This window comes from Kogia breviceps, chromosome 8, assembly GCF_026419965.1.
Source record: "Kogia breviceps isolate mKogBre1 chromosome 8, mKogBre1 haplotype 1, whole genome shotgun sequence".
Classification (NCBI taxonomy): Eukaryota; Metazoa; Chordata; class Mammalia; order Artiodactyla; family Physeteridae; genus Kogia; species Kogia breviceps.
In genome coordinates, this window is record NC_081317.1 from 100,528,578 (window position 1) to 100,538,759 (window position 10,182).

The 10,182-nt window shown below is 52.9% G+C and overlaps 1 protein-coding gene across 1 annotated transcript; it reads right to left on the reverse strand.

Annotated features, from left to right (window-relative positions):
* Nucleotides 1-2,012: 2,012 nt before the first annotated feature.
* LOC136794745 (spermatogenesis-associated protein 31E1-like) lies at nt 2,013-6,998 on the reverse strand. The gene is made up of 5 exons (XM_067041075.1): nt 6,813-6,998; nt 6,018-6,075; nt 5,374-5,434; nt 4,439-5,097; nt 2,013-3,652 (listed from the first exon to the last, which is right to left on the reverse strand). The coding sequence occupies exons 1-5, from the start codon at nt 6,996-6,998 to the stop codon at nt 2,013-2,015; spliced, it is 2,604 nt and encodes an 867-aa protein (XP_066897176.1).
* Between the last annotated feature and the right edge of the window lie 3,184 nt (nt 6,999-10,182).

Here is a 10,182-nt window from a genome sequence, read left to right on the forward strand (position 1 = left end):
GGGTCCCTGTGTGGAATCAGCGTGAGTCCCCGTGCGGAATCAGCGTGGGTCCCCGTGTGGGGTCATTGTGTGTCCCCGTGTGGAGTGAGTGTGGGTCCCTCTGTTGGGGACTCTTAGTGGGGGGCCCTCCATTGCTTGCCTTTCTGCACCTCACAGCAGGAGAAGAGCAAAGGGACTTGCACCTTCTTGTTTCTGGCTGTTCTGTCAGCGTCCCTCTGTGTCACTTCTCCCGACAGGTGGCTTGGGCGTCCCGCAGCCTCAAACCCAGCACTCACCTCTTGGTGCCCCTGAGAGGACCCGGCAGCAGCCAGGCTCAGGGTCTCCGCTCTGTGCCACCCTCTCGTGAGTTCTGGAGGTTGTTCTGTGCTCTGGGTCCCAGCCCCACCCTCAGGCCCTGGCTGTGCCCCCAGTGCTGTGTCCACCCTGGAGGGTGGGGCCCAGAGGTGAGACCGGGCTCCAGGGAGAAACCACAGCACAAGCAGACCTGCGCCCACTCCCCCTCAGCAGGTCCTGGTCCCACATGTTGGGGTCCTAACAGGCATAGGGCAGGGCCATTCAAGCTGTCACCTGGATCAGGGGACCCTCCTGGAGCAGGACTCTCCACCACGGCAGAGACTGTGGCACCGAGCCCCAAATTGCTCTGTAGAATTGCTCCTGTCTCCCTGGTTTCCTGTGTGGACGGGCCGGCGGGGGGGAAGCTGACGGCACCCTCGTTCTCCACAGGTCACTTCCCGCCCGCTGGGTGACACATCCTGTCTGCTGGCCTTTTCCCCCTCCAGGCTCTGGGGTGAGCAAGGCTGATAGCACGGGAGACTTGCTATGACCCCAGCGCAGTCCCTGAGCCTGTTAAGTCCCACCTGTCCCCTGGGAGCCTCCTTGGGCCACACGTGTAGGTTAAGGTCACAGACCGCGAGTCTGTCGTGAGCTCCCAGTCCTGTGAAAGCTGATTAAATACATTGCGGGGAAGTGAACCTTCCCTGCTTGGAGGCTCCGCGGCCTCTGGGAGCCTGTCCCTCTGTGGAGGGGCTCCAGGGGCCTTCCCTCTGTCTGGGTTCTGGGGACTGCAGAAGGGGGAGAGTCTGGGCTGGGGCCACCGTGAGCCACTGGCCCCTAACTTCTTTTCTTTGGGCCTGTACACGGTGGTGGGACGCCAGGGGCTCCTTGGTCACTGCGCCACTTATGGGCACCCCTGCCACTTGCCTCCGTCCCCTGCCTCCCACCCTAGGGCCACATGACAGACAGCGAGGTGACTGCACACACATTCACACCCCTGCTCGCTCCGCAGGGGGAGGTGGGCGCTGTGAGTGGGGCAGGGCTGGGCGGCTCTCGGCGGCCTCCAGGTTCCTCAGCTCACACCCTCAGACGTGGGAGTGCGTGGCCCTCGTTCTCACCGCTGCTCCAGAGTGTGAGAAAGGCAGAGGACGGGTGACGCTCCCGGCCCATCTCAATCCCAGCTCCACCGGGGAGAGGAGGAGCTGCCAGGTCAGGTGCCATCTAGCCCCGCCAAGACATAGGGGGGCAAGGTTGCTGCCACCTCTGGACTCTGGGCTAGCCCTGCCCCCAAACTCCACTCCTTATTCTGACATGTGAACTTGTCTCTGACACTTCCTGGAGGCTGAGGGGAATTTCAGCCTCTGCAAACCCCTCCCCTACAGTCCCACAAGTTCAAGGTAGAGAGAGAGCAGGAGAGGACTGAGCGGGTTCCTGGGAAGGGGGAGGTCTTTAGGTTTAGTTCACCTTGACACATCCTGAATGCTCTTGCTTGTTTCTGTAATGCTGCTATTATGGAAACTTAAGTGCAGTGAGGGAATTGAGGTGAGGGTGCGTATTCCACGCTGGGATCAGCCTCCCTCCATGGCCCCATCCCATCTGGAAGCCAAAGCAGGCACCTGGGAAGAGTGGACTCTGATCCCTTCCCTTCCCCCCAGCAGGGCACAGACAGAGGCCACCACCTCTCATGAGAAAAAGCATGTATTTGGGGAGACAATAAAAGTCGTGGTAGGAAGAAGCCATTAGCACATAGACAGTGTGTTAACATGAAAAGAAGCAGGTTTTCTTTGCATGAACTCAGCTTTTTCGTGCACTACTTTCCTACCAGGAAAGGCATGAGAAGCACACTTTCGTTGACCAGAGGGAACACACTTTTGAGGACATGTTGGGTGATGGTGCAGCTGGCCTGAGTCACCTGCCACCCTTGGTCTATCCTGGCAGGGTCTGACTGGGGACTCCAGTCCCCTGGGTGGCGAGGCCAACTTGTCGCCCCTGCCTCTGGTATGCCTGCTCTTGTTATGGTAGCTGTGGTCCTGGGGGCTGGCTTGGTGACTGTAGGCTGTATCTTTCAACACTCTTCTCTTTTCTGAAGAGGAGAGAAGCCTGTGGTAGTGGGAATGCCCCTCTGCTGGGGCCTGGAATTGTTTTGGGTGCTGATTTAAGTCTGAGGCACAGAGTCCTTGGCGAAGCCCCATTTTCTTTACTGGGACCTGTCCAACAGCTCTTCCAATCGCCCAGGGATCAACAGCCCTGCTCTCTACAACAGATTTGCCTCTGATTGGTTTCTGGTGCTGAGCCGTGCTTGACGCAGGCTTGCCCTTTTGAACAGATTCTTCTATTCCTTTGTCTTTTTGATTGGGGCTAAGAAGCCGCAGAAAGTACCCCAGCCAGTTTTGTTTTTCTGGTAAAAGCCGTCTCTTCCCTGGAGAGGGCTGGGGGTGTTTGCTCCCAAGGGACTCTCCTCTTTCCCTGACCTGAGAAGCGTGGCTCATCCCACTTGCTTGAGAAGCCTGCCATCCTGAAGACCTTTCTTCATACTCTCCCGGTTTGGGCCTCCGGTCGTCCTTCCTCCCATCAGTCGAGGCAAACTGGCCCTTACGCGGGTCCCTAACTGTTGGTTTCCTGGGTTCCTGTTGTCCCTGGTTGCTTCTCGTTTCTTCATGTTCTCCTGGTTGGAGTCTCCTGACGCACCTCCACTCCTCAGCTGGGGCAAGCATCTCACCCTCGCTCTTAAATGAGTCCTTAAGTTTTGGTTTTCTGAATTTCTGCTGCCCCTGGCTGCTCTGTTCACTCACGTTGAGGTCACGTGGCGCCACCCGGAAAGCTGGCGCGTCCTCACTAGCATGTTCCCTCTGGGAACTGGAAAGAGACCTACGAGAAGCCAACATGTCTGCAAGGAGCACATCAGTGTGAGAGCCTTGAAGGAGCACGTTGGTGGCAGAGTCCTGGAGGGGCATGCCAATGGCATCGTCTTGAAGGAGGATGTCAGTGTGAGAGTCTTGAAGGAGCTCCCCAGTGGCACAGCCTTGAGCCACCTGTGTTTTAAGGCGTGGCTCCTTTGGATGCTGGGCAACTGACTTTGTTGGTGGTGACAGGGTTTTCCTAGTGGCTGGAAACCCCAAGACAGTCCCATTCTCCCAGCTTCTGCCCATGAGGTTGACTGTGGACATCTGATAAGGCAGTCTGTCCTCCTGTCCAGTCAGAGGGGCCTCTGAGGGCCCAGACATGTCACCAGGTGAAGCCTTTCCCCGGGCCCTCTGGATTTCTGTATGCTCAGGTGAGGGAACAGGGAGGGGACTCACCAGGGTGGGACCTGTTGCTTTTGTTACCACTTTCATTCCCTGACGGGGCTGAGGTTTTCCCAAGAACTTAGCAAAGTTGGCTTTTGAGTGTGCCCCAGATTGACAGGTGGCAGAGGGCGAAAAGCTGGACCTTGGAGAGGACAAGGGTTGAGCCGTACATGGCTTGAGATTTATGGGCTCAGAGGCCTGGTTGGGTAAGTCCCACCTGTGCCTTCCTCGCCACCTTATGTGGCGTGTTTCCCGTATCTGCCCAGTGCTTGGACTGGGGAAGGAAAGCTCACAGGAGGAGTTTACACAGGGTTTCCAGCACTTCAAGGGTGCCAGATTTCTGATCTCCTCGTGAGGCGGGGGCTTAGAAAAAGCACAGTTGGCAAGAAGCCGGGATTGATGCACAATCACAGGGATCAAACCTTGATTAATCTGCCTCAACTTTGTGCTCAAATGGGCTTTCAAGAATTTTTCTAGAGCTTTCTTCTCTGGGCTACTGGGTAAACAGTGTCCAGAGTCACTCTTCAAGGATCTCATCAAGTATCTTTCTGACTCCTTTTCAGAGTTTCTTTGCAGAAACTTCACTGGGAGTCTGAAACTGGAGAAAGTTTTTGAGAGCCTCCTCAGACATGGCCTCAGACCCTTGCCGAAATCCTTCCCTGGTTGGAATTGCATTTGACCCTTCCTATGGGATCTCCTAGGGAATCTGGACCTTATCTTCTGTGGGTTCAGTCTCCTTTTGCCTGTAAAAGCAGAGGGCTGCCAGGGTCCCTGCTTGCCCTGTGCCTGATAAGTCCTTAAAAATTGGCACTGAGAGGAACTCAATTCCAGAGACAGAGGCAGGTGGATTCTGAGGGACAGGCTCCTCTTGGCTTTACCTTTGATGAGCCTCTTTTGAAGATGTTGCTTCTGGATGTTGCTCAGGTAGTCTGAGCTCATTTGTTCTGAGAATGACCCATCCTTTTCTTTCCCCTTACAAATCTTTAGTTTTGCGTTCTTGGTGATTAGAATCTGCAGCAGCTTCTGGACCTCAGGGTTGACAAATGAGAGGCTACCAGTCTCTACCTGCTTGTCTGTGGGCCCTGCCAAGAACGGGGCCTCTGGTGGCTGGTGGGCCAGGTGTTCTTGCGGGGGCTCACTCTGTGATGAGGTGGGGAAGAACAAGGCCTTGGTAGTCTTCCTCCACAAGGACAGAAACAAAACGCGATAGAATGCGAGGCCGACACTCAAGATGGCGAGGATGACAGTTGCCCAAAAAGAGTTTCCTGGAGTTGAGCTCTTTGCAGCGGTGCCTAGGGTGATTCTCTTCAGGTTGGATTGGTCTTGAGGTTCTGTTGACAGGGTGGAGGCCACAGGTAAAGAGCCCTGGGTCAGAGGAGCCAGGGCAGCTGATGGGCACGTGGCAGGAACAGCCTCTTCTGCAGGTTCCCTGCAGGGTTGGTCGGCTCCAGCGGACGCTGCTTTGCACGCCTCACCAGGGGGGTCTTGACAGGAGGGCTGATGAAAGCTGCCCTTGTCAAGGAGCCTCTCCAGGTGGCTGCAGGAGACATGAGGCACAAGCTGCAGCCAGGAGCCCCCCAGGGCCAGGAGGGCTGGGCAGGCCAGGCAGGGGTGGGCATCTGTGGCCCACGGCCCTCCACGGCCCCCATGCTGACTTCACAGTGCTCCTGTTATCCGTCACCCCAGGGCTTTAGCCATACCCCACCCCCAGCGTTCCCCCTCCCAGCTCAGCCCCAGGCTGCCTCCAGCCCTGGGTCACACCGTAGGCTCTGGGCAAAAGAAGAACCTAGGAGAGAAGGGGAAGATTCTTTACCTTTGCAGAAGTGAAAGCAGGGCACGAACCTCTTCCAGCTCTTCCCGGCAAGCTCCGCAAGCTGGAAATCAGCAGACTGGGTCATGGTGGTGAAGGCAAGAGCCTAGGGGGTCTTACAGGAGGCTGAGTGCAGTGTCCCTTTAAGGGGACACCACTGGGAGATTGGAGCCCAAGCACCAGCGTCCAGGACCACATGATCCCTGACAGTGATGGCGAAGCTCATGAAAGGGTTTATCATTTATAAAGTACTTCCATATCCATTACCCCTTGCTGCCCTCACATCCTCCCTGTGCGGGACAATGGGCAGGGGTCACCTCACAGAGGAATCTGAGCAAAGTTAAACAACTTGTCCATGGTTGGACCTGGAGGTCCCACCTCCCAGCCCAGGCACTATTGATCCACTGTAGCCCACACACCCCTGCTGGGCCACACCCTTTTCCAGGCCCCTCAGGGCTTCATTGTGCACATGGAATCTGGGAAGTATCTGGGTTCTGCTCTCCTTCCCAGGAGCCTCCCTAAGGGTTCTGCTTCTTGAGGGACAGGCCCTGCTACTGGCCTCCTCGGAGCCTGTGGAGATGGACCCTCAGGGCAGGAGAGATGGGGGCTGACCCTCAGGGCACACAGGGCTGAATGAAACAACTTACCTTTCAAAGCTTTATTTTTCTTCTTCAACTTGCGTCTCCCCCTCGGCTCCATTTGATGCTGAGAGACAGAAAAACGAGGACCTGGGACCCAATTCTCACTCTCCCCGCTCTAGACAAGCATCAGACACTCAGTGTCCATACATAATATGACTTTCTACATTTAACTAACAGAGCTCTGTGGTTTTTCTTTCCTTTCACTCATTTTTAAAGAGGATAAAACCATTTTCTGTTTTCCTTCTCTGAAGAACATAAAGAAGGATTTTCAATGTGAGATTCACCCTGGATTTCTTTCGTCACTGTTCCTCTGCTCAAGAAACACACACTCGGAACTATGGGTTCATCTGAGTTCCAGCAGGTGGGTCTGTGCTTCCCGAGGCCAGGGCCACTCCAGCCCCCCGCTCTGAGGCTCTCAGGGCCTCAACACTGCCAGAAGATCAGCCCTCATCCGAGACACCTGTTCACAGCTGGTGATCCAGTGATCATGGGCCTGTCCTCTGGCTGAGATTGAACTCAGTATCCCGTCCTCGACCTCCGGTCACTGTGTGTCAGACTTGCCCTGGAGCCCTCTACCACACTGGGGCAACCGGTCTGAGATCTTTGGATAGAAATCCTAGTGTTCACTCTATCCCCTGCCCAGGCTGGCCTGCCCTACAGGGATGACATTCTATTCTTGAGAGGAGATGTCCTATTCTTTCCCATTTCAGGAGTCTCTGTAGTTGATTCAGAAAAGTGGAAATAAGAATAGAAAAGAAGAGAGAATCGTGTGCTTGTGGGTCTGGCCCAAGGGTTCCTTACCTTCCTGATGTTTCCATGTTTCCTAGGAGGTGGTGAAGATGGATTATTCTGGAGGTAGGGGAGTAACAGGAAAAAGAGTCCCAGTGCACACAGAAAGGCGAAGATGGTATCAATCGCCCAGAAAGTGGAACTGGTGTTCAGCCAAGTATCAAAAGTGCTTTTCAGAGAAAAGAGAGGATTCTCCATCATCTGAATCACGCTGCTGCCCTCAGGCAACTGAGCACAGGGTGTGTACTCAGAGACTAAATTCCTGGGCCTACATCATAGAGCTGTGCTTTGGTCACAAAGTGGGAGGGGGAGTAATAGAGGAGGAGGCTTTACCAAGGCCCTTCCCCACCCATCCGCCCCACAGCTCTACCCTCCACCCTCAGGGGTCTTCTAGACCTTAGTCAATTTTCTATTCATTCCACCTGGAAATCACATTTTTTCCTGGTTCCTCAGATCTCTTGGGGATCTCGGCTTGAACCCACCATTTTCACAGCCTTTGAAACTCTGAAATTCTCCCAGGATTTGGGCTGTTTCCCAACGATTTATACTCTCAGAATCTCCTTTGTTCACAATTCCATCTTTTTTTTCATCTCGCATATTTACACCTAAGTTGTATCATTACTTTCTCAGCAAATTTCAATTATACAATACAGTATTATCAACTCTGGTCACCATGTTGTACATTAGATCCTAAGACTTCCATCTCATACAGAGTGTGTACCCTGTTGCCACCCTCTCCTTATTTCCCCCAACCCTAGCCCTTGGCAAACACTCCTCTGCTTCTATGACTTTGACTGCTTTCTTTGTAGATTCTGCATATAATTGATAATAGGCAGCATTTGCCTTTCTCTGTCTGGCTTTCACTTAGCATGATGTCCTCTAGATTCATCCACGTTGTTGCAAATATGAACACCACTTTTCCCATAGAATAAGGTTTTTACTTTCATCAACCCAGAAATAGAACTCGTTTTATACTTATTTAATTTTGAATATTTAATTTGTTATAGTTTCCATCCACTTTTGCCAACTTCACTCAGAATAATTAACACAAAAATTCAAACTAATGATTATTATTTCAAATTTACAAAGCCAAGTATAATTAAAAGGTAAGTAATTAAACCTCTAAATGATACGTTTTGTGTAACGTTTTATACTTCTGAAGTTAGAAAAGCTTCAAAAAGACTGTACACACACACACATACACACACACACACACACACACACACACACACATTTCAAGAGACCAATGCAGTATATTCAAATCCAAAAATTAAGCATGTCCTCATTTTCTCTAAAACTTTTGTGTATTGTCTTCACCACAGTTCTTCTCACTCTGCCCAAAAAAGACAGTCTCCGTTCTCCAGAGTTTAGAAACATGTGTGGAACACCCAGAAGTCAGAAATGGGTTAGGTGATATCAAACTCTTGGAGGAAAACATAGGCAGAACACTCTATGACATAAATCACAGCAAGATCCTTTTTGACCCACCTCCTAGAGAAATGGAAATAAAAACAAAAATAAACCAACGGGACCTAATACAACTTAGAAGCTTTTGCACAGCAAAGGATACCATAAACAAGACCAAAAGACAACCCTCAGAATGGGAGAAAATATTTGCAAATGAAGCAACTGACAAAGGATTTATATCCAAAATTTATAAGCAACTCATGCAGCTCAATAACAACAACAACAACAACAACAAAAAACCCAATCCAAAAATGGGCAGAAGAACTAAATAGACATTTCTCCAAAGAAGATAAACAGATTGCCAACAAACACATGAAAGAATGTTCAACATCATTAATCATTTGGGAAATGCAAATCAAAACTACAATGAGATATCATCTCACACCGGTCAGATTGGCCATCATCAAAAACTCTAGAAACAATAAATGCTGGAGAGGGTGTGGAGAAAAGGGAACCCTCTTGCACTGCTGGTGGGAATGTAAATTGATACAGCCACTACGGAGAACAGTATGGAGCTTCCTTAAAAAATTAAAAATAGGAGGGGGGAGCGAGAAGATGGCGGAAGAGTAAGACGCGGGGATCACCTTCCTCCTCACAGATACATCAGAAATACATCTACACGTGGAACTTCTCCTATAGAACACCCACCGAACACTGGCAGAAGACCTCAGACCTCCCCAAAGGCAAGAAACTCCCCCACGTACCTGGGTAGGGCAAAAGAAAAAAGAATAAACAGACACAAAAGAATAGGGACGGGACCTGCACCAGTGGGAGGGAGCCGTGAAGGAGGAAAGGTTCCCACACACTAGGAGCCCCTTCGCGGGGGGAGACTGCTGGTGGCGGAGGGGGAAGCTTCAGAGCTGCGGAGGAGAGCGCAGCAACAGGGTACGGAGCGCAAAGCGGAGAGATTGCCGCAGAGGATCCGTGCCGACCAGAACTCACCAGCCCGAGAGGCTTGTCTGCTCACCCGCCGCGGCGGGCGGGGCTGGGAACTGAGCTTCGGGCGGATCCCAGGGAAAGGTCTGGAGTTGGCAGAGTGAAAACAGCCTGAAGGGGTTAGTGCACCACTGCTAGCTGCGAGGGAGTCCAGTTGAAGTCTGGAGCTGCCGAAGAGGCAAGAGACCTTTTCTTCCCTCTTTGCCTCCTGGTGCGCGAGGAGAGGGGTTTAAGCGCGCCGCTTAAAGGAGCTCCAGAAACGGGCGCGGAGCTACCAAAGAGACAAGAGACTTTTTCTTGCCTCCTCGCTTCTTGGGGCGCGAGGAGAGGGGATTAAGGGCACCACGTAAAGGAGCTCCAGAAACGGGCGCGAGCCGCCGCTGTCGGCACGGACAGTAGAGACAGGTGTGGGACGCTAGGGTTGCTGCTGCCGCCACCAAGAGGCCTGTGTGCGAGCACACGTCACTCTCCACACCGCCCTCCCGGGAGCCTGTGCAGCCCGCCACTGCCGGGGTCCCGGGATCCAGGGACAGCTTCCCTGGGAAAACGCACGGTGCGCCTCGGGCCGGTGCAGCGTCACGCCGGCCTCGGACGTCGCAGGCTCGCCCCGCATCCGTGCCCCTCCCCTCCCTCCCCCTGGCCTGAATGAGCCAGAGACCACGAATCAGCTGCTCCTTTAACCCCGTCGTGTCTGAGCGAAGGGCACATGCCCTCGGACGACCTAAGCGCAGAGGCGGGGCCAAGTCCAAAGCTGAACCCCAGGAGCTGTGCGAAACCTCCCAGCAGCCTCAGAAGCAGGGGATTAAAGCTCCACAGTCAACTTGAAGTGCCCTGCATCTGTGGAAAACCTGAATAGACAGCGAAATATCCCAAGTTGAGGAGGTGGAGTTTGGGAGCAAGATATACTATTATTTTCCCCTTTTTTCTTTTTGTGAGTGTGTATGTGGGTGCTGCTGTGTGAGATTTTGTCTGTATAGCT